The sequence below is a fragment of the Lachnellula hyalina genome, assembly GCF_007821495.1.
Source record: "Lachnellula hyalina strain CBS 185.66 chromosome Unknown contig00156, whole genome shotgun sequence".
NCBI lineage: Eukaryota > Fungi > Ascomycota > Leotiomycetes > Helotiales > Lachnaceae > Lachnellula > Lachnellula hyalina.
The window spans coordinates 39,248-64,165 of NW_022157270.1; the positions used below are offsets into that span (position 1 = coordinate 39,248).

General features: G+C 47.3%; 6 protein-coding genes and 1 non-coding gene across 7 annotated transcripts; 4 read left to right on the plus strand and 3 right to left on the minus strand.

The window, feature by feature from the left end:
- Window positions 1–2,934: 2,934 nt before the first annotated feature.
- On the minus strand, window positions 2,935–4,029 carry LHYA1_G007742 (putative 1-alkyl-2-acetylglycerophosphocholine esterase; the record flags this gene model as incomplete). Its single annotated transcript, XM_031152669.1, has 1 exon — window positions 2,935–4,029. The coding sequence occupies one exon, from the start codon at window positions 4,027–4,029 to the stop codon at window positions 2,935–2,937; it is 1,095 nt and encodes a 364-aa protein (XP_031002688.1).
- An 866-nt stretch (window positions 4,030–4,895) lies between these two features.
- On the plus strand, window positions 4,896–5,925 carry YKL071W (putative oxidoreductase; the record flags this gene model as incomplete). The annotated part of the gene is made up of 4 exons (XM_031152670.1): window positions 4,896–5,238; window positions 5,328–5,630; window positions 5,715–5,810; window positions 5,858–5,925. The coding sequence occupies 4 exons, from the start codon at window positions 4,896–4,898 to the stop codon at window positions 5,923–5,925; spliced, it is 810 nt and encodes a 269-aa protein (XP_031002689.1).
- A 1,613-nt stretch (window positions 5,926–7,538) lies between these two features.
- On the minus strand, window positions 7,539–7,631 carry LHYA1_G007744. The gene has a single exon. It is a non-coding gene; the product is annotated as a tRNA-Gly (tRNA).
- A 185-nt stretch (window positions 7,632–7,816) lies between these two features.
- yae1 (Uncharacterized protein) lies at window positions 7,817–8,539 on the plus strand (the record flags this gene model as incomplete). Its single annotated transcript, XM_031152671.1, has 2 exons — window positions 7,817–7,882; window positions 7,907–8,539. 2 exons carry the CDS (start codon window positions 7,817–7,819, stop codon window positions 8,537–8,539), a joined length of 699 nt encoding a protein of 232 aa, XP_031002687.1.
- Window positions 8,540–9,895: 1,356 nt separating this feature from the next.
- GLOX1 (Aldehyde oxidase) lies at window positions 9,896–12,562 on the plus strand (the record flags this gene model as incomplete). Its single annotated transcript, XM_031152672.1, has 6 exons — window positions 9,896–10,056; window positions 10,106–10,271; window positions 10,322–10,350; window positions 10,403–10,543; window positions 10,587–10,856; window positions 10,906–12,562. Coding segments are annotated over 6 exons (2,424 nt in total), but the record flags the coding sequence as incomplete, so codon positions are not given.
- Window positions 12,563–13,270: 708 nt separating this feature from the next.
- Window positions 13,271–15,648, plus strand: ANXA1_1 (Annexin; the record flags this gene model as incomplete). The annotated part of the gene is made up of 2 exons (XM_031152673.1): window positions 13,271–15,238; window positions 15,307–15,648. 2 exons carry the CDS (start codon window positions 13,271–13,273, stop codon window positions 15,646–15,648), a joined length of 2,310 nt encoding a protein of 769 aa, XP_031002686.1.
- Window positions 15,649–19,358: 3,710 nt separating this feature from the next.
- LHYA1_G007748 (putative L-lysine 2,3-aminomutase) lies at window positions 19,359–21,175 on the minus strand (the record flags this gene model as incomplete). Its single annotated transcript, XM_031152674.1, has 5 exons — window positions 19,359–19,785; window positions 19,848–19,987; window positions 20,414–20,530; window positions 20,610–20,943; window positions 21,030–21,175. The coding sequence occupies 5 exons, from the start codon at window positions 21,173–21,175 to the stop codon at window positions 19,359–19,361; spliced, it is 1,164 nt and encodes a 387-aa protein (XP_031002683.1).
- Between the last annotated feature and the right edge of the window lie 3,743 nt (window positions 21,176–24,918).

Sequence of the window (24,918 nt, forward strand, 5' to 3'; positions counted from 1 at the left end):
CGTCGATCTTATAACATGTTTGTTTTATCGTTGATTTTTATTTTGTAGCTCATGCGCTAGCCGTAAGGGGTGCTTTCTTTCGCTGCAAGATTATCAATATTGGATCAATCGTCTTGGTTGTTTTGTGGTGGGTCCTGTTGCTAAGCGAGGCAAAAGGGGGTAAGGTAGGCACAATGGTATCTAATGTTGAGGTTCCCACATATCAACTTTTGTTTCCCCGAGGACCGGTGCACGAATACAGATTCATAGCTATAGTTGGTGGGGTACGAGTTGATATCGTGATATACCTTATGCGGACAATAATAAGCATTTCACACTTTTATTGATCGTTTCCAAGTTTCCATACGGTCTTTCTTCAATTGCAATTTCTTTTTCTTTCCTATCTAATTTTCAAGTGGCGTTCCGAGTACAAACAATACAAGACAAGAGACGAATACGTCAACACGCAAGATAATAGGAATCAGTATGCGTCATCATAGAATCCTGGAGTTCTGTGTCGTCGAGTACAATACTAGGCTGTGGCACTGGGAATTCATCTTCGGGATATGGATTTTGTTCCATCCAGATTGGTACCGACTCTTCCTCTTGCAAAGAAGTTCTATCATTTTTCTTCACTGCTGGCCATCCTTCGTCACACCTGATTGTTCCATCTTCCATGATTATTCTTGCCCAGAAGCCTCCGGAAAACTCCAGATAGTCAAAGTCGATATTTGTGCAGCGGAGCCAGTACCATGTTTGCAAAGCAATACTATTTGTGAATATGGCCTTCGCTCTCGTATCAATCTCCCTGGTACATCTGTATACGTGCAGACCGGCTGTTCTTCCAAGAAGGGAATTTTGAAGATAAGATGCTTCGCTGTCGCAGTCTGCGGTGCCTCGAACAATGACTTTATGAACCGTCATACCCTCTTCACCGAACTCAGCTTTAGCTATAAGCGTATTTGCTCGACCTAAGATATAATCTATTGTCCATTCGCCATTGAAGTTTCTCTCTTTCGCCTCTGCTAGAGTCACAAAGGTATCGAAACTCGTTAGGTCTGACAATTGCCGCAGCCGGCACTCTTCACTCAGATTAGCCTCCATCCAAAGCCACCCCTGATCAATTGTCAGCGTCAATCTCTGCAACTGCAAGCCCCTGATTTCGAGCGTGCGGAGAGTGCAATATTGCCAACTCTCATAGAAGTTTAGGACGAGGTCTGTAGGTACCGGCCTCGCGAGCCCCTTCGAAGCCAATTCGTCAGAATCACGATCATCGCGTTGAAGGATCATTTTCTTGATCAACGTATGTCGTCGAACGACCTCAACCTGACGATACACTAGAGGCAGGAGAGACCGAAGCGGGAAAGAAAGAAATGTTCCGATCAAGGAGTATTTCAGGATCTTGTGTTTTAAAGATCTATCATGATCACAAGTGACGCAAAACGTGTTTTCACCGTAAAGAATTGGCATTCCTATCTCGTGCATCCGCTTACACGTTGCGAGGATATTAGGCCTCAGGAACATTTGAAAGTCGGCAGATGGCCCTCTTCTGTGCTTGGACGGTAGCCACGGATTTGCGATAGGGCCAGGAGCGACAAGAACAAAACTTAAGAAGTGTACAAGGATATCTATTGGTAGATGCCGTAGGGTATGGAGGTCTTCTAAAGGCTCTCGATTCCCAGTTATTTCTTCTCTCATAGGATGAGCGTTGAGGGAGGGCAACATATTGATATGGTGCACTTTAGGAATGATATCAATGGCAAGAAAGTTGTCCTGTGATGGGTTGACGGGCCCTGAGAGATCATCCCACCTTTCTGATTGAGTATTATCTGTTTTGAAAACCTCTTCTAGGCTGCCGGGCATCGAGTCTGTATCGCCCATTTCTGGATCCTCTTCTGGGCTGCCGGGTCTCGAGTGAGTATCTTCCATTTTTGAAGGACTATACTCCATCTCCATGAAAATGTCTTTCGTATTTGGGGGAGTATCGCTCGTTTCCGAATTGCCGTCGCGGGTAAATTCATCTGAAATATCGAGTATCGAGAAAGGATGTCGCGTTTCACGTGAAATGTTGTCCATTGGTGAATTTTCATCGTGTTCATCTTGAACACCAGGTATGCTGAAATAGGTGTTTTCCTAGAAAGAACCGTTAATTTCAAAGTCTTCTTCGGCAGGAGGTCCTTCTGGAGGCGTGGGTACCAAGAAAGTATCTCCCATTCCAAAGCGCGTACCCTCCATATCTGGTCCCTCGTCACGCCCTAATGCAACCTGGGTGCTATGGAGTCTCGAACGATTCCTGTCTTTATTCCCTGGAATGTCTCGATGTGTAGACGGCATAGCTCCGGCTACCGAAGTATGGCTATCACTCTCTCGCTTCTTGTCGTCTGAAGGATCGCTACCATGCTATGAATCCTCGCTGTCCATGTCCTGGTAAGTGCTATCCTCGGAACGGTTTGTGAAGTCTCACTATTATACTGGTAATAATAATGGTGCCTTACCCCTTGTAAACTCGTGGGGCGACCAACAGGCTTCTGGCGAAAGACATTCACTCCAAGAATTAAGGCGACGGGCACATTTGAGAAAGTACCGCGGATGAATTCTAATGGTCGGTCCTTCCTTCTTCGCTAAATTTATAAAGGAGGTGCAACTGAGCTGAGGCGGGCCTTGGCATTTTTGGTTGAGATCAGCGCCACGCCCTGCCCCTATAGCCTGCAAGACTGTACTACAATCTCGATCAAATGGGTGTTTTGGATCAAAACTGCTGGAAAGAGAGGAAGGGGAACAGATTTTTTATATGTAGTGATCTTCATTCGTTGTTACGTGTATTGAGACGACCAAAGAGTTACGCCGGTGAGGTACTTTTTGAACTTTGGTGTGCTCCCTACTTGATACCTGTTTCACTTGTTGCATTCATCATTACCTACATTTACCATTGCACCAATTCAGCATACTCCCCTCTCAACCGTCAAAAATTACCTCCGGCCACTTCGCACTCGGCCCCTCAAACAATTCTCCCGTTCCCCCCTTGAACCACAAATCAAAGAAATTAACCACATACGCACTCTCCAACTCAAACATATACGTCCCATTGAGGAACCCTTCATTTGCTGGATACCCATCGGGCCTCAACTCCTGCAGCAGGAACACGTTATCAGAATAATGATGATGCATCGTCTGATTAACCCTCAACGCATGTTTCCACCCCGCCAAACTCTCCCAGAACGTCGTCCAGCTCGGATCACCTTCATAGATGCCGTGACCTGCTGATGCGAGCATGAGGAAGGGGGAGGTGAGGTTGTATGTTTCGGCTGGTGGCGGGACGGAGCCATCCATGTTTATGCCGGCGATGAAGCGAGTGTCGTTTGCCATTACTTGGGATGCGGTGGCACCACCGAGGGAGTGGCCTAGCACTCCTACTTTGGATGTATTGAAGGGGGTTTTGAGGCCCGGAATAGTCTTGTGAGCGTTTTCTTCGAGGTGGTCCAGTATGAAAATTACGTCTGACGCGCGTTTGAGCATGAAGGGCGCGTAGAATTCCAGGGACTCGGTGTCGTCCTCTACGTACGAGGCGGTGCGTCCGTCGGGGTAGACGGTGAAGTCTGTGTCGTTGGGGTGGTCCATACTAACTACTATGTAGCCATTTGAGGCAATGTCTTGCGCAGCTCCGTTGTAGAGGAGTCGGGAGTTTCCATAACCCGGAGAAAAGAATAGGACGGGGTAGTGAGAGTTGTCTATCGGGGGTGAGTTGTAGGCGCGCTGGACCATGGTTGCATCTGAACCATTAGGAACTGCAAACCAGCCATCTGCCCAAGTGGCGAAGACGGGAGAGAAGTCGGGAGCGAGGGTGGTGTTTTTGCATAGTTCTTCAGAAGAGGGATAGTAAATTGATACCATGAGATCCCGGACTGGGTTCATCGATGTATTGTTCAACTCATAAGATACTACGCCAATTGGTAGAGATCCTGTTAAGGTGGGTGGAATGAAGATACTGTGACTAAGTGCAGCTAATCCAAGGAGGATGAGCGAAATTTGAAATTGAGCTATTAGAGGCATGACTTTGGATATTGAGTATAAAGCTCTTAGCTACATAGCAGACTACACAACTAAAAAGCAGAAGAAAAGAAAAGGAAAGGAAAGGAAATACTTATCTCGCAGACTGTTGCTACGCCTCCTGGAGCCCTGCTAGCCTGGCATATCAGCCTTCCGCCTTCCCGACCTTCCTAGAAGAGAAATTATCCATGCCAGACAAGAAAAACGAGACTGACTCAAAAGATAATAGGGCGTACACGGATCTACGAAGAACCTAGTAATAAGGACTTGCATATATTAAGTTGTCGGCTTGGCATAAACCCGAGAGCGGGGTGACGGGTTGCGGTAAAATGGCACACCACAGATACTCGAAGTCTTAGTAGTCCCTTTAAATGCAGCTAAATATAAATGGTGTTTGTAACAATCTTTTATATTAAAAAAAAAGAAAAATTTGGATTATATCAGAGAAAATCAAGGAGAGAAACTGCAAGATGTAACTGAGGAAAGAGCTGCCAGCCACTGGTATAACAACCGCAGAGATCACAATGAGGCTGCCCATGAAAAGTTAGCCACTTTTCCACAGCATACAGAGAAGGTCTCTGAGTTTTAGCATCAAATGCCGACCAATATTAGGGACAAGAACAGTATAAAGAAGAACAGAAGCGTTTATTTGTACTGGTACAAGTACTTGTACCGTACCCCTGAAGATATGCCCCTCCCCCTCCCCCGCCCCCGCTATGCGATAAGATAAGGAAATTCCATGTCGACGTCATCTGTTGTCATCCCCAATCCCAATTACAACATCCATCACATCTCCTTACATCTCTTCCTTTTCTTAGAACCCCTCAAATTCAACCTCTTCTATACCTCACTCACCTCAAGCACCCAACATGTCACATATCCTAATCATCGGCGCAACGCGTGGTCTCGGAGCCTCCCTCGCAAACCTCTACGCCTCCAGCCCCTCCAACACGGTCTACGGCACGACCCGTTCCCCCTCCGGCCCCAAGGGACTAAACGAGAAGATCGTCTGGGTACCCAATATTGACGTCTCGCAAGAAGGCGTAGGCGCTTCTCTTGTAAACCAGCTGGGACAGCTAGGTGTAGCGGGAGGAATGATCGAGGGAAAAGACGAAGTGCGCGGTTTCGACATCGTGGTCATCACAGCTGGATATTTCGCTACTGAAGACTTTACCAATGGGCCGAAATGGGCTGAACAGGTTAAGATGTATAGTGCGTCTCTCCCCTTCCCCCCCCCACCCCCCATGCTTTCCCCTCATAATCTAATATTTAAACCCAAACACTATCTAACACCTCCACAGCAACATCTTCCATCTCCCCACCCTTCATAATCCACTCCCTCACACGCGCGAAATTACTTCCCAAAGGTTCGAAGATTGTCCTGGTTAGTTCGGAATCCGGCAGTATAACTTTGAGACACGACAAAGAGGGAGGAGGGAACTACGCGCATCATGCTAGCAAGACGGCGTTGAATATGGTGGGAAAGCTGTTGAGTTTGGATTTGAAGGAGCACGGGGTCGTGGTTAGTATTGTGCATCCGGGGTTTATGAGGACGGAGATGACGAAAGGGGTTGGGTTTGATAAGTATTGGGATGATGGTGGCGGTGAGTTTACTTCTTTTACCAGCAACTACTTTCCTTGTTTTGATTTGCGGGAATTCTAAAGGAACGATGGCTGATATATGATAGCTGTTACACCTGATGAAGCTGCAAAAAGTCTAATAGAATGGACGGAGAAGCTGGATATAAGCAAGACTGGAGAGTATTGGGCGCCGAGGGGACCTAGTAAGTCATTTATGTTTCGTAGATAATAGGGTCCTAACAAGTTGTAGGGGATATTGGGACTGCAGAAGTGACACTTGGCAAGAACCTGTCCACACCATTGCAATTACCATGGTGAAAGCGCTCTGCAAGGAGTCGGAGTGAAGTACAAATATACCCTTGTAATAAATACCAAATCGTTCCACAATCAGTAATGCATCAACGTTCTATAACGAATACCATTGTGCGAATCTCATCACGAGCAAAGCAAGTGCCAAAACTCGTTTCCCCATTAACTAAAGTGAAAGGTATTCAATAACATCATCGCTGTTGCCTTTCCCACCCAGATACGCCTTCCTATCAAAACTACAATAGCCCATCTACAACGCAGCAAGCATCACAGCAACAATGCCAACGATTCCCCCAACACCCGCCAGCATAGTCGGCGCCCCACCCGCGGAGTTTGAAGTCGCAGCCGCGCTGCTGGATTTCGTAGGCGTACCCGATTCTGCTGTACTTGAGATCAGCTTTGTGGCAGTCGTACGCTCAGAAGTTCCGGAAGTCTTGGTGGTGATTTCAAGGGTGGTGCTGCCGGTTTCGCAAGCCGTAGCGGTGCCGGTGCTAGTGCTGTTAGTTGGGAGGATGAGGAGGCTGCTGGTGCCATTGATAGTATTTACGGAATACCTGATTGTGGTATCGATGGGTGAAGGTGACGTGTCGATGGTTGTGAGTGTTGGGGCCGTGGGGGGTGGGAAAATGCTTGCGAGGGTGGAGGTAGTTGTGGAGAGGAATGTGAGTCAGTTGTCTTCTTTTGGAGACGTTGGAGTGCGTGAATGAATGAAGTAGGAGTTTTGAAGAAAGAGAGGGTCTGGAGACGTATCTGTCTGCGAATACGGCGGGTCTTACCTGTACTGTTACCGGAAGCAAGAGAGGTGGGCAGAGCAGAGATGGAGAGCAACAGAGACAGCGACTGCGAATTCAGTTTCGTTGCATGCGGAAATCAGGCAGGGTGTGACGAGGCCTTGGATCTTGTCCCGGTCGGTGATGCATTGGCAGATGTAATCATTGGGACCACAGCCCGAAGATGCGATTGCGGATTCGAGGCAGGGGAGCTGTTGAGTTGTTAGATATATTGGATGTTGAAGCCGAGGAGAGGGAGAGAGGCAGGGCATACAGCGCACTGAGGTTCACCGTTGAAAACTTGAGCAGAGGCTAGGCCTGTGACAGCGAGGATGAGGAGTGTGATCTTCATGATTGATTTTAAGTGGAGTTGGGAGATGCGTTGAGGGTGAAGAAGCGAGTGTCAATGAAGTTCAACTGAAGGCCAAAACAAATACGTCTTCGACTTGTTTAGCAAACTTTTATTGTGATGAATCGCTAGGAAGTGGGGCATAGATCGAAAAGGCGGGGTTCGGAAAGGGAAGTAATGGGCTTGAGACCGAAATAACAAGCTGGAAAGTATTGAGATAAAGAGAGCGGGACCTAAGCGGTAGTTTGACATCCTAGGATGCGGCGTTGGCTGAGACTGAAACTGAAAGCCAAGCCGACCAACGAAAGAGCGCTCCTCCGTTTGCACGCACAACACTTCCCTTGAAAATTGAATTGATCAGCGAAGAAATGCCAAAAACTCCGGTTTAATGAAAGTTGACATGAAAATGAACATCCAAACCCCAAAAAGAGCGAAATAAGACCAGTCATAATGTAAAGGTTGCCTGGAAAGAAAGCACTTGTTCACACGAAGCAAAAAAGGAATGCGCTAAACGAGAGTCGAACTCGTGTCTCCACCTTTTCACTGATGATAGATAATATGGGAAGGTGACAGGCTAACCACTGCCCCATTAGCGCTACGATCCTCCTGTTTTCGTGTTATTTCAACTCTTAAAGGGTGCTTTGGAAAAGGGGTGTCGCCAGGGTCGCTTGCCAGGGGCTCGCTTAAACCACGCTAAGATAGGAGGCCGATAAGGATTCTCAAAGTCCAGACGTCACGTCCAAAGAGCAAATTTATTTCTTTTACCAGCAGGCAAATCAGTATGCTGCGAGACGATGAGGTCTTCCCAATGGCAGGACGAACATACACTGTCAATGTTGATGGTCTAGTACCAGAAGAAGATAGTATACAGCACGAAACATCCTACCCCAATAACGATTTCGACGATGTCTTTGGATCCGCCCCTCCTTCTCCCACCTTCGAAAATCCTAGAGGCGGCAACTTAGAACCGTCAGATGTGCCACGGTTGAAAGAGAAACACGAGACAGAGGGATATAGAGATGGTGTATCGAAGGGCAAGGCGGAAACGGTGCAAGCGGGATTTGATGAGGGGTATGGGCTCGGTGCTGTGCTGGGCCTGAGGATCGGGAAGATTTTGGGTCTGTTGGAGGGGATTTGGAGGGCTGTGCATGCTGGGGAGGATGGGGAAAGGCTGGAGGGCTTATACGAGGACGCGAAGAAGGATTTGAAGACGGAGAGTGTTTTTGGGAGGGAATGGTGGGGTGAGGATGGGATCTGGACGTTTGAGGTTCCTGGTGAGGGGTTGGAAGGGAAGGAGGTCACATTTCCGGATGTTGCTGGAGCTCATCCTCTGATTGTGAAGTGGGAGCTTATAATCGAAGCAGAGGTCAAGAGGTGGGGTTTGGATTTGAGTCTTATGGGTACGGAGCATACACAAGAGGAGAGGAGCCACGATGTGGGAACTAAAGATGTCACAGAGGCTCCTCGACTGCCCGGGGCTCAAAAAGCAGAATTGAGCTGGTGAAAGGGGCCAATGCTTGCTCTGTGCCAGTGATGCTCTCCAAACACGGTCCGACGTTAGACGGCGGAAATAACTATTCCACACGAACGTTTCCTGTCAGTCGGGAAGCTGCAGCCTTCTTTGGAACTGGTCATACTTCACAAGGGAGGGCGTTTCTAGGAGTCGCACCAGTACGACATGAGGTAAACGGATTGGCTTCAGTGCCTTCAGAAGCTTTATCTCGGGCGGCTTGAACTGTCGTGGAAGTTATGAGATGACGGCTTAAGGGTCCCTGGAAACCTTGTCGCCGACCTTGGGAATTGATCGCTGACCATACCATATGCCAAATCTTCAGACCAGCGGCTCGTTCCATGACAGCCCTTTTTGTCCCATAGACCAAGTAATCCGAGCCGTCTATTGACCAAAACTCTCGCATAATTCGTGTTATCCATGTCCAAATTCTTATTCCGGCGGTGGGCTACGAAAATGCTTTGTCTTGCGAGGAAAGCCATGGAAGCATGTTGCTCGGATCAGATGCCATCGGATTACAGACTCGCGCCTTGGACGATCTTTTTCTGCTACCTATCGTGCCCATGACTGAAAGTGCTTGAGCAGAAACTATCAGAAAACATTATAGTGGAAATTAAGGTAGAGTCACAGCCTAATATTGAATGAGAGAAAAGAAAAACACATTTTCGACTGCGCTGAATGTAATTAAAGAGCATCTTGATTCCTTTGCTTCCGCGTTGCCTCCTCATTGCTTCGTTGCTTCGCCGTTGCTATCCGCGAGGAGGTTGCGTTGCGGTTTCCTCGTTTTCTGCCATTTTGCTTGTTTACCCTTCTTCCCTTCTTCCCTTCTTCCCTTCTACCTGCCGTCTCCATGCTTTTTTCCCTCTTCATCAACATCAACACCTCAAATAACCTAAATTGATTCTTCTCAGGGCTCAGTCTACTGATTGAGTCTTCCATTCCATTCATTTTGCATACAATCAAGCATTCAATTATACTTCCCTACATCACATTCTCTCCTCCCAACCCAGCAAACAGACAACACTCGACCGGGTCAACCCGTTTGCCATACTACTCTCAACCCTTCGACGTGAGTTGCTATATTTCATACATACTGCGCGCAATCTACGAGGATTCAGGATCCAGAAGTCTTGCCAATGACCTCGGCGGGCTTGTTGATTCACATCTTGCGACTCTCAATTTCTCTGGCCGAGAACCACATTCACTTGCTCTGCTCCAGCTAGCTGCACATCCAATGTCACAGTCTGTGGCTATTCAACTTATCTAGAAACGACTGACATATCTGTCCATCCTTCTGCTGACAGCTCCCACATTCTTCTTCATCATAAATCTAAATTGACGCTCCCTAGGTTTATCAGAACTATGAAGACTACTACTATCATCTCTCTCGGCTTTGCCGCCACAGCCTGTGCGAACATAGTCATCAACCATGTTCCCTTGACATGCGACCCAAACAGCCCCAAAGTTTACCATGGTTGTCTTCGTGGCCAAGAATGTATGGACGACGGCAGGTTAGTTACCCCCCTAACAACACAGGATTCGTGACTGACGCTTTCTCAGCTGCATAGCCTCTAAAAACATCGACTACCCTATCTCCTTCCGCCCCGTAATTGACAACATGCCCAGAGACGCACCGGTATACTCTACCGACGGAGATTGCGGTCCCAATTCCGGCAATACCATATGTGATCCAAATAGTACGGTTTATTCTGGTGGATGTTGCTCGGTACGTCCTATGGTGTAGCCTTTGAGCATGCGAGGCTGATATGGGACTAGCAATACGGATTCTGCGGAAACACTGACAAGTAAGTGAATTGTATTATGCTCTGGTTGTAGCGATGACTGACAATAATGTAGTCATTGTGGTGATGGATGTATCTCTGGATGCAAGCCTCGCCCAGACGGACAATGTGGAACCAAATTCGGTGGCGCTCCTTGCGACCCGAAGGGTGCTTACGGAGGATGCTGTTCTTCATACGGGCATGTTATTCTGATCAGGTTCTCTTTTTTGAAGCTCTCAATCTAACATATGCTTCTATAGATACTGCGGCTCTACACCAGAACACTGCCTTACAATTAATGGATGCCAAAATGGCTGCACAGATGGTCCATCTACCACGCCTGTGATTGCTGACCCACCGCCGACTTCGACCCCTGCTGAGCCTGTTATCGGACCCGTGTCGACGACAACAGCACCTGGAGCTACGGCAACCGGTGTTGTAACCACTGATGGAAGTTGTGGTACCTCGAATAACAACACTGTCTGTGGTAACTGGCAAAATGGGAACTGTTGTTCCATGTATGGATTTTGGTAAGCAAGCATCTTGAACATTATAGAACCGGAATCTGACAATGGGTAGTGGGAGCACCAGTGCACATTGTGGTGCCGGATGTCAATCTGGGAATTGCCTCAACGCTCCAGCCGTGGCTGCTCCAGGTCCAAGTCCAGCACCTCCCGCTCCAAATGGAGGATCCTTTGCCGTTATCGGTCAATCTGGCGTCCCCGCAATGCACGCTGCTCTTATGCCAAATGGCCGTGTGATGATCCTTGATAAGCTGGAGAACTACACGCAAATAAAGAATGCAGATGGCTTCTATGCAATGTCTTCAGAGTATGACCCTGGGACCAACAAGGTTGTACCTCTCGCATACTTGACGAATGCGTTTTGCTCAGGTGGTGTATTCTTGGCAGATGGGCGTGTCGTATCTCTTGGAGGCAATGCTCCATTGTTATTCATTAATCCTAACATTGGTGATGGATTCAATGCCATTCGATACCTGTCTCGATCAGCAACGGATGCAAACCTCGACGGTCAAAGCTGGAGTGAACCTGGGAATAAACTCGCTAGTAATCGATGGTATGCCACTGCTCAGACAATGCCTGACGGAACAGTATTCGTCGCCTCCGGAAGTCTCAACGGTTTTGACCCTACAGTTATATCCAATAACAACCCGACGTATGAGATCCTCAATCCAGTGGCTGTGTCGCAAGGCAAGAACATCCCCTTGGCCATCTTGACCAAAAACCAACCTTACTATATGTACCCCTTCGTTCATCTCCTGAGAGATGGCACCCTCTTCCTGTTCGTCGCCAAAGCATCGCAAATATTTGACGTTCAATCCAATACTGTCATCAAAGAGCTTCCGGATCTCATTGGCGACTATAGAACGTACCCAAACACTGGTGGTAGCGTCCTACTTCCCCTTTCTAGCGCGAACATCTGGGAGCCAGAGATTATCATTTGTGGGGGCGGTGCCTACCAGAATATCAACGCTCCCACGGATCCAAGCTGTGGTCGCATCGAACCTCTAAGCACAGACCCAAAGTGGGAAATGGACTCTATGCCTGCAGGTCGGGGTATGGTGGAAGGAACATTGCTTCCGGATGGAACAATTGTATGGCTCAATGGTGGTAACCGCGGCGCCCAAGGATTTGGACTCATGAAAGATCCAGAACTAGGGGCTCTTATGTATGATCCTTCCAAGCCACTTGGTCAGAGATTCACCACTCTTGCAATCTCCGCCATTCCTCGACTTTACCACTCCGTCGCACTTCTGCTGCTTGACGGTACTCTGATGGTCACTGGATCTAATCCTGTGGAGATGCCCATACTGACCCCCAGTGCTCAAAATCCCTATGTCACGGAGTTTCGAGTTGAGAAGTATGTCCCGCCATACTTGCAAGGCGAGAACGCAAACAGACGCCCCACAAACATCAATATCTCGTCACATACCATCAAGGCTGATGGAGGCAAGTTTGTGGTCACCTTCAACGCTCCTGCCAACGCACAAAAGGGACAGGTGGTGTTGTATCACGGCGGATTCGTGACTCATTCGGTGCATATGGGTCATCGCATGTTAGAGCTGGACATTCAAGGTTGGGTAGTAGGAGGAGTTCAGCAAAGCCTGACAGTCTTCGCTCCTCCGAACAACAACGTCGCCCCTCCCGGACCATACGTAGTTTACATCATGGTTGATGGTGTACCAGCAATGGGACAATTCGTTCAGATTTCTTGATCTCCGCAGGTGGTAAGATAGACTAGGATTGCACATATTTGGTGTTTTGCAGCATGGCGATGGCGTACGGAGTAGAATTGTAAACGAATGGAAATTTGGGCCAATGGCGAATAGGCGCGCGCTTGATAGATGATAAATTGGAAGTTGGTTCTTTAGTAACCTCTTATACAACTCTTTTCAAGTAATCCCGAGAACCAACATTCGGTGAAGAGACAATAAAGGATAGTGGTTCGTTTTGGAAGCGCTGAAGGAGCCCATGAAACTAGGTGGAGTGGTTTTAGCGGGGGCCGAACGACGCCACGACGCCAAGCTACAGGGCTGAAACAAGTATACGCTTCTTTTATCCCCGCCTCCATCCAATTTGAAAAAGGATTCCTAGTAGTATAAAGAGAAGGAGCAATACCCTCTCATATCCGCACACATCAGTGAGAAGTAGGGTATTCCATAAATACGTATAAACTTCATTGGACAACATACGACAAAACACGAGCTATCACATAAAACAGCCCCCAAAGCAACGACACGCTAAATATAGCGCTTGGGCATCCGTTGTTAATGCAGTGCAGTCGTTGGGGCTGCAAGGCTAATGCACCGAGGTTTATTCGCTTTTCAGCTGACTTATCCTCATCCATTCTTCTCCCTTCGTTCACGCAAATCCCGTATTTTTTGCTTGTTGATTGACGAAGAGGGGACTCGAATAAAGGCAACATGTCTCTAGATCCACGCGATTCCCGCACAAGAGCCCGGTCTAAGAGTCCGGGCCGTCGCGATGCCTCGCGTAGTAGAGGTGATGGGGGGGAAGAGAGGGAGCATTCGCGGGTCAGGGCGCCGAGTCCGCCTACGAGTCGGTATGAGGAACGGGAAACTACGATTACTCGAGGAGGGAGGGAGAGGGAGCCGGATATTGTGACTGCTGAGCCTAGAGGGTTGGCGTATGGTGCAGCGTCGCAGTATCGAGATCACTCCCCCGCACCTGGTGCGCGCGAACGCGAACGTGAACGCGATCCGTATGCGGTGCCTGGTGGATTCAAGGAGGAGGAGGAGCGACGCGATGTTAGGTACAACGACAGCAGAGGGGGGAGGGAGAAGGAATATTACAAGGAGAACACTTATTCGAGGGAGGAAGTGTATAAGGATGAGTATGGACGGCCCACGAGCCCGCCTTCGAGGGAGAGATATGAGTATGAGAGGGAGCGCGAGAGGGAGCGCGAGAGAGAAAAGGAGAGAGATCCGAGACTCTACGAGGATCAACATGCCAGACAGAGGAGCGGCTCGTTCAATGTCCAGGCGGGGCATTCGAGTATCTCTGGTGGCATCAGTATCGGGCACGATAAACATGGAAGGTCACCATACGAGCAATCTCCTTCTCCTCCTCATGGCCCTCCTCCTGGTTCTTCCTATATGCCGCCCTATAGAACGTCGCCGCCTTCCAAGATGTCCTCGTATGCGGAGCCGAAGAAGTGGGAGTATGCGCAGCCAGATGAAAATATCACCTATTCGAGGCAAGATAAAACGTATGGGGCTCGTCCTGCCAGTCCTCCGCAACAATACAACTCGAGGGACTCGAAACCGCAATCTCGTCGTGATCGTGAACGCCATGGCAGCAGCGATGCGCTGGCCTATGGAGCGGATTCTTCTGCGAGGTCTTCTAAGTCGCAGATTGTTACTGTTGAGCCTGGAGCACGATATCGTCGAGATGCTTCACCGAATCCAGGACTGGCTCCTAGAATGCACTCACTTTCCGTATCTACCGGAAATCATGGTGGAGCTTCAATGAGTCTAGCAAATGCGCCAGGGTCACCATTACTCGAAGCATACCACGGCACATACCAATCAATCTCGCCCATGCCATCACCACTTCTCATAGCCTCCCACTCACACTCCGACGTCAACTTGATAGAACCGCTCTCCCCATACGGTTCCGACGATGACCGAAGAGGAGGCAAGAAAGGTAGACGAACAGCACGCTTCCACGACCCAGAAGAGGAAGCAACCATCTTAGCCAAAGCCCTAAAAGGCGAAAAGCGCCACCCAGACACCCAGCCTCTCATCGAAATCCTTCCCGGTCTTACACACGAACAAGTGCTCGACCTGCGGGTGGAATATAAACGGATCGTCAAAACGGGTTCGGAGAAAAAAGGCGTCAATATTGCTAAGCACATTAAGATGCGTTTGAAAGAAGAAGATTCCTCGCTCATGAAAGCTTGCTATGCTTGCGCGTTGGGGAAATGGGAAAGTGAGGCGTATTGGGCGAATTTCTGGTACCAAGGCGAGAAATCACGACGCGAGCTATTGATTGAATCCCTGATGGGGCGTACGAACCGCGAGATCAGGCAAATCAAAGACGGGTTCTCGGATAAGAAGTACAGCGATAGTCTAGTCAAGTGCATGAAGACCGAGCTCAAGGAAGATAAGTTTAAGAAAGCGGTTCTATTAGTTCTTGACGAGAGGAAGATGGAGGAGCGGCCGGGGTATGGAATCGATCGTGATTTGCTAGAGGATGATGTGCGGGATTTGCACAAGGCGGTTAGGAGTGAGAAGGGGGGCGAGAGCGCAATGATTGGCATTATTGTTGTGAGGAGTGATTCTCATTTGAAAGAGGTGCTTAGGGCGTATGAGAGTACATACCGAGCGAACTTTGCAAGGGAGATGTTAAAGAAGAGTGGCAATTTGGTTGTATGTCTACCCTCCCCTCCTATCATTTCCTCAAATTCAAAGCAAAACTGACTTTGTATATCCAACAGGGCGAACTCCTAGCACACATCCTCAACGGCGTAATCAACAAGCCGGTCCGCGACGCCCTGCTCGTGCACCATGCGCTCTCCCTCTCCAAATCAGACAGCATCCGAACCGAGCTCCTCATCTCGCGTCTCGTGCGCTACCATTGGGACCGTCCGCACATGGAGGCCGTGAAGAGGGAGTACAGGAATCGCTACGGCATTGAGATGCAGAAGGCTGTCGCCGAGGGCACGCGCAGTGATTGGGGACGCTTTTGTGAGATGCTATGTGTGAGACGCATGGGGGATGAGGTTAGGGAGGTTACGAGGGTCGATGAATATTCTGAGAGGAGGATTGAGAGGCATTAATGGGAGTTTGAATGGGTTATCGCGAGATGGATGGTTCATTTTACGCTTTTGTTTTAGTAGGATTAGGTATGCGGTGGGTGGATGGATGGATGGATGGATGATCTTATGAGGATTTTCCTTAGTCCGGAGGGATGATTGATGTGTCTGGGCTTCCTTGCCTGCTGAATTTACGGATCGACTATACGTCATACCATATCGTTGCAATTTTCATATCCATTTTTATATCCCTTTATTTTCGCTTTTGAAATGGAAGATGCTTGTTTATCAAGTGATTCAGTTCCGACCATGACTTCCCTAGCAACGGACTGCTCATTTGGACGTCACCAAACTGAAAGCCAAACCAGGTTATTGATGGAACATCATATTAAGCATCAAATATCCTCTGAATTTTGATCGATAGCAAACCCCGCTCCAGCGCGACAACGTATATGCACCAGCCTTTTGCCGATAAAGTTACAAAGCAGACCTCGCCGACATGGACTCTGGAATCTTGTAGGAAGGGTTTCATAGAATGGTAGATCCGGATCAGTCTTTCACTTTCTTTATGTACTAGAACGGCGGCAAACTTTTACGAGAGACGCTACCCCAGAAAAGTCCCAGCCGTTGCGTTCTTATTGCGTGCGACTCATGGGAGGATCAAGAATTGTATGAAGATGGCATTGTAATTTTGACACATATCTTTTGACGTCAATAAACGTTTAATTGACCCTCACTGTCACTATCTAGAACCATACGCAAGTGCGGAGAAGTCTGATGCATTCTCTCATCAGTAATACGAATATTATTATAGGATACATTCTTATTCCAACTCCGTGTTAGCCACGCAGCACATTGATTTAGAAGATCCATCCCACCAAGTCCTCTCTTTGCCTCTCTAGACTTGCTGCACCACTAGAATTGGCACCTACTGCGCCATCCAAACTACCTGCAGTCCATTCAGTTTCGATATTCTGACCGAAACCATCAGAGTTGTTGTGGACAACTAGCATAGCACCTTTTCCTAATTTTGGAATACGATCTCTAGCTTCCCCTAAATCATATTCGCCGCCTTTGCCCTGAAATAGGTCTTTTTTGCTGCACACTTCTATGTGGGATTGTTTTTCTAGTGCCTTTTTGAGTAGTTTCAAGGCCGGCTTGTCCTCATAGTCGTTGAATCCAAACACTCTCATGTTATTGAACTTGTTCTCCTGGGACACGAGCTTCAATGCCATGATAAGAAGCCGGTTTAAAATGGTTGCTCCCATTTTTCGCGCAAATATGGATGGTGGGTCGTAGGTGTATACATAGCCCTGTGGGCACATGCTTTCTAGTGCAGAAATTTCGTTGCGTACTTGGTGTATGGTTGTGTTGAGGAGCAGTTCTAACGAGACAACTTGGTTGCAAGGAAGTTCTGTGAATCTTGTGGAAATCGTGTTTTCAAAATTCGTAAGTAAATGGGACTCTGGAGCTGTTATCAGACCCTCGATGTATGTGATACTGTCTTGAACCGACAAGCAAAACTCCGTATCAATCTTGTTTCTCGCAGGCAGCAAACGGTCCTTTGTCAAGTGATACACCATATGTCTGCGCAGCAGGCCATCGTAATCATTCCTCGGCCTATCATCTTGTTTCTCATCTCTCGTTATAATTTCCAAATCAGCATTCTCAAGCAGGTCCTTTCCGTGAACTTCTTGACCACGCAATCTCGCGACCTCTAACATAACATCCCGCCCCTCGAAATCCATCTGAATAGAGGCACTCAGCACCACATTCCTCACCGTCCGTATCCCATTTTGATTCCCGAATTTCGTAACGCCATGTCCAAAGCTATACCGATAGTCACCCGTCATCACAGCAGCCATGACCGGCGTGACGAAAGTATGCATGGCGCCTTCCATATTCGTGATCTCGTCTGCTCTGCCCTTCGCATTTCTACCGATAGACACAAACTTAACGCCGAGAGCGCTGCTTTTCTTATTGCGCATTAGATGCTCGATCATGTTTCCCGGGACAAATGAGCTGGCGCTGATGAGGGGTGGTGATACTAGCGAGAGGTTCTTGAGGTAGAAGTTGCGGGGTGAGCTGTTGGTGGGGACTGGGCTCGTGACGAGGATGTCTGAGCAGAGATCTGGTGGACAGCTGAATAGCTTTGAGTTTTGTTTGAGTTCGTAATTCATTTTCATTGATTTGTTATGTTTCTTTTGAGTTTGGAGAGCAGATGTTGATTTGTTGGTGGTGAGTCTACGGCTAGTAGGCTGCCTATAATGCGCCACGTGAGGAATGTTTCTATTAATAGCCCCAATTCATTACATATTCCCCTAAAATACTGCGTAAATTATTTTGTTTTGCATTAGATAAAATGAACTTCTAAAATTAATTGAGAAGGTAAATGGAATGTTGAAACAAGCCAGTAACAGGGAAGCCAAAGATATTTCGAGTGAACAAAACAATAGCATTGTTCTATAATACGCATGTGTATATAAATTCTGATGCGTACAAGACCATTCCTATTCTGTCTTACACCTACATACATACCAACCTGAACAGGCACCAAAATGGAAAACTCAATTAGCACAACAAAGCCACTCGAGGCATCGTCTAAAGACAGAGTCTTCACAAAGTTCCCTGAACTCCCAGCAGAGCTTAGGCTTAGGATTCTAGATTTCGCTGCACTGCAGAATCAAATCGTTTGTTTGGAAGTGAAGCAGGAAGATTTCGTGGACCTCACGACTCCACCCTCCAGTACAGTCCGCGCACCTTCCATTGGAATGTTGTCAGCAACCTATGAAACCCGCAGCACGATATCGAAGGACTGGAAACCCAGCTTCAGATCTTGGACTATGCGCCCAATATACTTCAACCCGGATCGAGATGTCCTCTTTTTGATGGACAGGAGCGCTCTCTCGAAATTCGCAAGTAGTACGACTACCAATGCGGAGGCAGAATCTACGCGTTTTATAGCCTTGAATCCGAGCTTCGAATTCGAACGTCTCTGTGGGCAGATGAATTCTGGCGATTACGATATAGCCATTTGGGAATCCTATTTTTTGATGAGGACCTTACTTAAAAATTGCCGAAACCTTGACGAGATCGTTTTCACGGTAGAAAAATACTCCAATGAAGAGAATGCTAGACTGACAAAGCGGCTGAAAGAACTGTATGATAGTGTTCAAGGCATGCTGAGACTTGAATTTAAGCCATGCCCCCCAGATTGGGTCAATGGAAAAGTGCCGAGAATGCCAGTATTTTCGCTTTTGAATTACAACCCTACTCCCGAGGGCATTGCGGAGATGGATGAGGAATTGGTTGCCAGAAGAATGTCTGCTGCCAGGCTCTCTAAGTAGACCAAGCCCGAAAGCATGGTTGCGAATGAGGTTATACTGGGAAACCTGGGAACAAATTGAGTAAATATTATAGTTGTAGGTGAGATCAGAATAGAATTCCTGGTCATGAAAAATAGAACAGAGAGCGGACAGGGAGTAAAATTATGCTAAACAATAAATGAATTATTCCCCCCCAGATTCCATCGTCCTGGGCATCAATAAAGTTCCATTATACCTAAACCAACCAGGTAAATCCTTGGTCTAAATGAAAAGTTCAAATTGTAAATTCAGAATCAAAAAGCGACTGCATTAACCACCGGTGCGATCATAAAATAATTTGAAGCATGTGAACCCGACTATACTGCCTTTATCCAAAACCACTAATCTCCTTGCGGCATATATAGAAGACTAAGTGCTGCCACATGATGGTGGTTCGCTGAAGTCCATTTGCCCTGAAGATTTAGAAGAGTCGCTCTTGATTTGGTCCTCGTACTCCTGCTCAAAGAAGAATTTATCTCCGCCGAACGCGGGATTCAAGTCACTAAGCCAGGTAGCTTTGGGATCGAACTTTGCGTAGAATGGCGCTTTCGTCCACGCAGGGTTGCGCGCTTGGAGGAACTTCAGGTTGAAGACTTTTTGGAGTCCCTTGCCATCTTCGGAGGGGATGTCACTGATTCCCTCGATCTCAATTTTTCCTGGTCCTGCTGACATCGATGGCCCTCTTACAGTACGTCCGCAACCGGAAGCTGCAGATTTTGCGTCGTTGAAGATCTCGTAAGCGCGGGCTAATGGCACAGAGAAATAATCGTGAGCGCCGGTATCTCGCTCAATAAACCTTTTGCACGTTACATGTTAGCATAACTTGTAGTTAGTTTACGAATACTCCCGAAATCTTACATGTAATATGGAATAGCTCCTAGTTTCACCTGTTGATTCCACATCTCGGTCCACACGGGGGCTGAATCATTGATACCACGGACCAGTGGGCTCTGGGTTCTGATGTTGGCACCAGTCTTTCGAATTAGGCGCATCGCCTCCTGGACTTCTAAGGTTTCCAGCTCACGAGGGTGAGTGAAATGCGCTTGTATCGTCAGGTGCTTCCCTGAACTTACAATCTCTTCGAAGTATTTGAGCGTCGTTGTCGCCTCTGGATCCGTAGTGAAACGATATGCTATCAACGAATTAGCATGAGAAAAAGCGGAGTTGGGGGAAGGAGCTAAGGAGCTAAAGAACTTAGGAGCTGTCTCAAGAGCCGGGACCCCATATAATGCGGATCACTTTTCTTTGGCTCCTGACACAGGTCTCAGCCCCAGAACTAGAAATCAAGGCTTCACTGTAGGGAAATATATCTTACGCCAATAAGCAAGGGACTTTGTGCCGATTCGAATGGTGTCCAGATGACTTGTGGCGGGGTTATTCAGCAGTGGGTTGACGTAAGCTCGTATCATCTCCGATGTCATTACCATGGGGTCGCCGCCGGTGAACAGAACATCTTTGACTTGTCGATGCTGAGCGATGTATTCCATCAGAAGTTGCGGAACTTTGCCTTTAAACTGTTGCTTGGATCCGACATCTGTAAACTGTGCCCAACGAAAGCAGTATGTACAGAAAGCATGACAGAATTGACCCTAAACAATATCTGTTGGCATTCATGCTTACTGACAGACGAGCCAAAGACAAACGAACCGGAGACAAACCAACCTCTGCCGGAAAGAATAGTACTGTCTCCTGGTATTTATGCTGACAGCCCAGAACATCACGGCCCTCAAGCTTGGGGACATTTTCTTCTTTTTGGCCAGCAGGATGAGGATTGAGGCCGTTTCTGATTAATTTAGCTCTATCGACTATAAAGTTTCTCTTGCACCTCTCTTTTACGTGGTCACACATCTCTGTAGTGAGGATTGCTGACAACATGCTTTCGAGTTGTTCCGGCTTTAGCATGTCTGGCTGTGGGAAAGTGAGGCGAAATATGGGGTCTTCAGGGACATTTGACCTAGAGAGAATAAGGATCAAGATGTAAAAGGCCACCTGCGCGCCGTGAAAAGGGAAGTCAGGGAGTGAAAATATATGAAGTCATACCAGTCAATTAACTTGTTTATAACGTAAGGATTATTCCTGAACGGAAAAACAGAAGCTGCAGCATCATAATGCCGAGCGTTAAGATGGGGGGCGCGAGCGGCGAGTAGTGGTTTGATGATGTTCTTGCTGTACAATTCCCACTTCATGTTGGCGAGTGTAGAGAGTTGGTCGTAGGATAGGTACGTTATTGTAGAAATGATCAAGTAGCTGAGGATGCTATCTAGTAATAGCTTAACGGCGTGAAGCAATCAAAGCAGTGAACTACTTGGTGGCTTGATGATTTGAACTAGAATGGAAGCAGAATAGGAATTCGCTGTCTACTAGCAGACCGAGTATTGTCGTGGCGAAGAGGTTGGAACTCTGAAGTAAGGAATTTGATTGCTGTGAAGAAAAGGGCCGACAAGAGACAATGACCGGTAGGACTGTGTAGCATATATACATTGCCATCTATAGGGGCTCATGGGTCGACTCTTTTGGCAACCCACGAGCGTTGCACAGCTGGAGCCTCTGCGTCCAAATAGGGACGCCTTCCCGACCCACCGACTCGGTATGTGGTGTTATGCACTGGGCTATACCAGATATCCTTGTTCTGCCATATTAATCCGCATGTACAGTCAGCTTTTTGCTAGCTCTCATAAATTTGATCATGTACAACACGACAAATCATAAAGCTGAGTTGGGCTGGCCCCCAGACTAATTGTTGGTATCCCCGCCAGATCCTGGTAACACAAGCTTGCAAATGTCACACCAAGTTCTACAAAATCTTTCATTGGCTAATATGGAAACGCCATTTAATTATGTTGTAAGAAAGTAGTCAGATTCGAGCTCAATATATCAATCAGCTGAAGTAAAAGCATTTGTAAGTAAAAAGACGAGTTGAAGAGCGGGAACGAGGCCTTGTACCCTCACAGAATTGGTGCCAAAATCCGAAGCGAAATGCGGTAGAATGTACATCCAACTGGGGTGAACTCGCAAGCGGGATAGAACACTAGGATCATGCTGGATATCTCTGTCGAGTATCTCTCACGTTTACTGGAATAGAAGTTTATCTAATCATCGACGATCGCCTTCGGAGACTTCTTCCGGATAACAAACCAACAATTCTGTATTTGTGATTTCCCGATGCGAAGGCTAAGAACAAAGTGTAGGCGGCGAGGAAAAAGCCTCTGGGAAAAGATTTGTGACGATTCCTCAGCACTGGGAATCCGCTGACAATGCAGAAAACGGTATGATCGAAGGTGATCGCACCATGTCTAGACGACCACAAAGAATAAGTATCCTGTGACCTTTTCACGGCTCTATGTCAGCGTAGACGGAACATCTAGGAACCGAAGCAAACAAGAATGTCACGACCCAACCAATCGATTTTGATCTTGGCACTGTTTGAGGCAGGTAAAAACTAATGCGGGCCTCAAGTTGTCGTTGTCAGGCCGTCCTGCATCGCATCCTGGATAAAGATGGTCATCCGCAATGGTTCTATCGCAAGAATGAAGCGAATTCCGGGAAACAAGTGTCGGTAATACGCTCTTCATCTTCGAAGCAGAGTCCGTATCACGAGCAGCAATCATCGATCTCCGTGTTGTAAATATGTGGGCGCGGCGCCAAGGACATGACAGAGAAGCGACCAATGAAATTGCTAGGGGTTCAGACCCCTGCGACCCAAGTCCTTGGCCCAAGGCAAGTCACAGGGATGAAGATAGTAGACTTGCAGCCAGTGGGTGGGTCTTACCAAAGCAATTGTTTTTGGTCTTCAAATGGTTGCAACTATGCACAGAACGATGTGAAATGCAATCGCACCGAAGAAATAAATGAATTTATCCTAGTAGAGACATGAACATGCTAGGAAAATAGTGTCCCACTAGGTAGGCTGCTTTAGTTGTATACGTTAATTCCCAGCCAGAATAGAAATTGAGGCAGCGGAAGAGATACTTGGATATTCTCATATCATGGTCTCAAAGTGAGGATAATTCAATTTTGCCATTTGGCTAGTGTGGTAGATTCTGCAGGGTCTCTAGTCGTCACAGCGTAATATTCCACTAGAAGTATAGAGAATAGGGCAAGAGGCTTCAAGACAAGAAACGCATGAGCAGCACTTGCTCTAGAATGTGCCCAAAAGCCACTTGGCATGTAATCGAGGCCGGTCCAATTTGTCGAGCCGCATCGAAGTCGAAGAATCTGGGGAAATGGCACCACTGAAATGTTCCACAAATACGGTTCCAATGATAACAGTCTCGCAGGGCTTCGCATTCGTGATCCAGATCTACCAAACACGAACCCCTAGAATCACCATATCAAGTTCGAAGGAGGCCCTGCCTGCTATCATTGTAGGGTATTGCCTTCCTAGTTCGATGAAGGACGTTGCAACCGTTCTGCTCAGAACCATACCCAGTACCACTATTGTTGTTGATGAAATATGTTTGCTGACCATATGGCCTGACCCAACTTATTGGCTGACTGCGAAAGCTAAGCAATTCAGGTATGTCGAAGAACGCCGCGTCTGGCATGTGAACGTGTCGCTCGAAGCATGTCGACAGAGCTGGGAGGATTATTCGGAAGACAGGTCCGGCATACAGTGATGACTGCAGTATACATGAAGTAGCATGGAGGTTTGTAGATGGGATGAAGAGAGTTACGGTGATTATTTCGGGCAAATCCCTCCGGTAGGGGTTTCCCCGTCACTAAAAAGGAGTCAAAATCGCGGCAAGCAAGAGCAGAAAGAACACGTCATCCACTCCCCATGATCTACCGGTCTGCCATGCCAGGCGCAATTTTCTGGAACAGATGATCGTGTTGATTGAGGGAGGTCAGAATGATTGTCCAGAACGCACACGCGGGTGATGTTGATGAAGTGTTGTTGAGAAATTGGAATGACTCGCAAGCACCGCAAGCGCAGTGTTAAGACGAGTCAGGGAATGATCCACAATGAACAATTCCATATTCAGGCAAAGATTTGGCATGTCATTGGAGGGCCAAGTGGCACGAGTTCTTTCACAAAAGCAATTGTATTTTTTCATGTTGAGTAACCTCAAACATCATGCAGACAGCCAATCAGATTTTTTGGCAATTCTATGCATCCCCTGCCTTGCTGTGTCATCTAGAAAATGGTTCGATATCGTCTATCCATGTCTGACTTGAAACACACGAGTTAGAATTTCGAATTCTTGTTATAACGTTCAAGTACAAGAGTACAATCAAAGCGTGGGCTTTTGGTAGTGGACTCTGTGTGAAGTCACTGTTCAATTGAAACAAATCATAAGAGTTCGTCGAATTCTCAGCAATTACTCAATAAACTACCCGGGAAAATAGCCTAACCGGAAGATATAAAGAAAAGCACCGAGCAGCGTATGATGGTGGAGTCGTTATAAGAATAGGGATTTTTGCGAGGGTAAAGTAAGGTATCCATTGGCTATATAGCTCCTTAGATGTGATCATTTATGCTTTATCTGGAGATCAAACAGCCGAAAGACCCTCTTTTTAATAGAAGAGGTATATTTCCGGCGCAAAAACCCATAGGAAGCCATCAAAATACTTTTTGCAAGTTAGGTGGCAATACTCTGTACCTTCGTGTCTGTATTTTGATACGCTCACCTCATAAAAGGAAGCCAGAGACGAAAATACACGTACTGACTACGTACTTTGCTTTTGGGAACAGCCGCGTTCTTCCAACCTATCTCTTATGCCAACGAATTTCTGAACCCTTCAGACATATGTTTTCTAAGAGTCTAGCTTAGCAATCAGACTCTGTCAAGGTTCCCATTTACTCTCATCCAAAACACTTTCACATACCTGGGAGCCCTCATAGGTGAGGCTCGATTTGGTTGGACCGGACACTGAGGCTGAAGGGTTAGTCTTATCACCAACGAATCCCAAATCAACCTTGCTGCTTCGT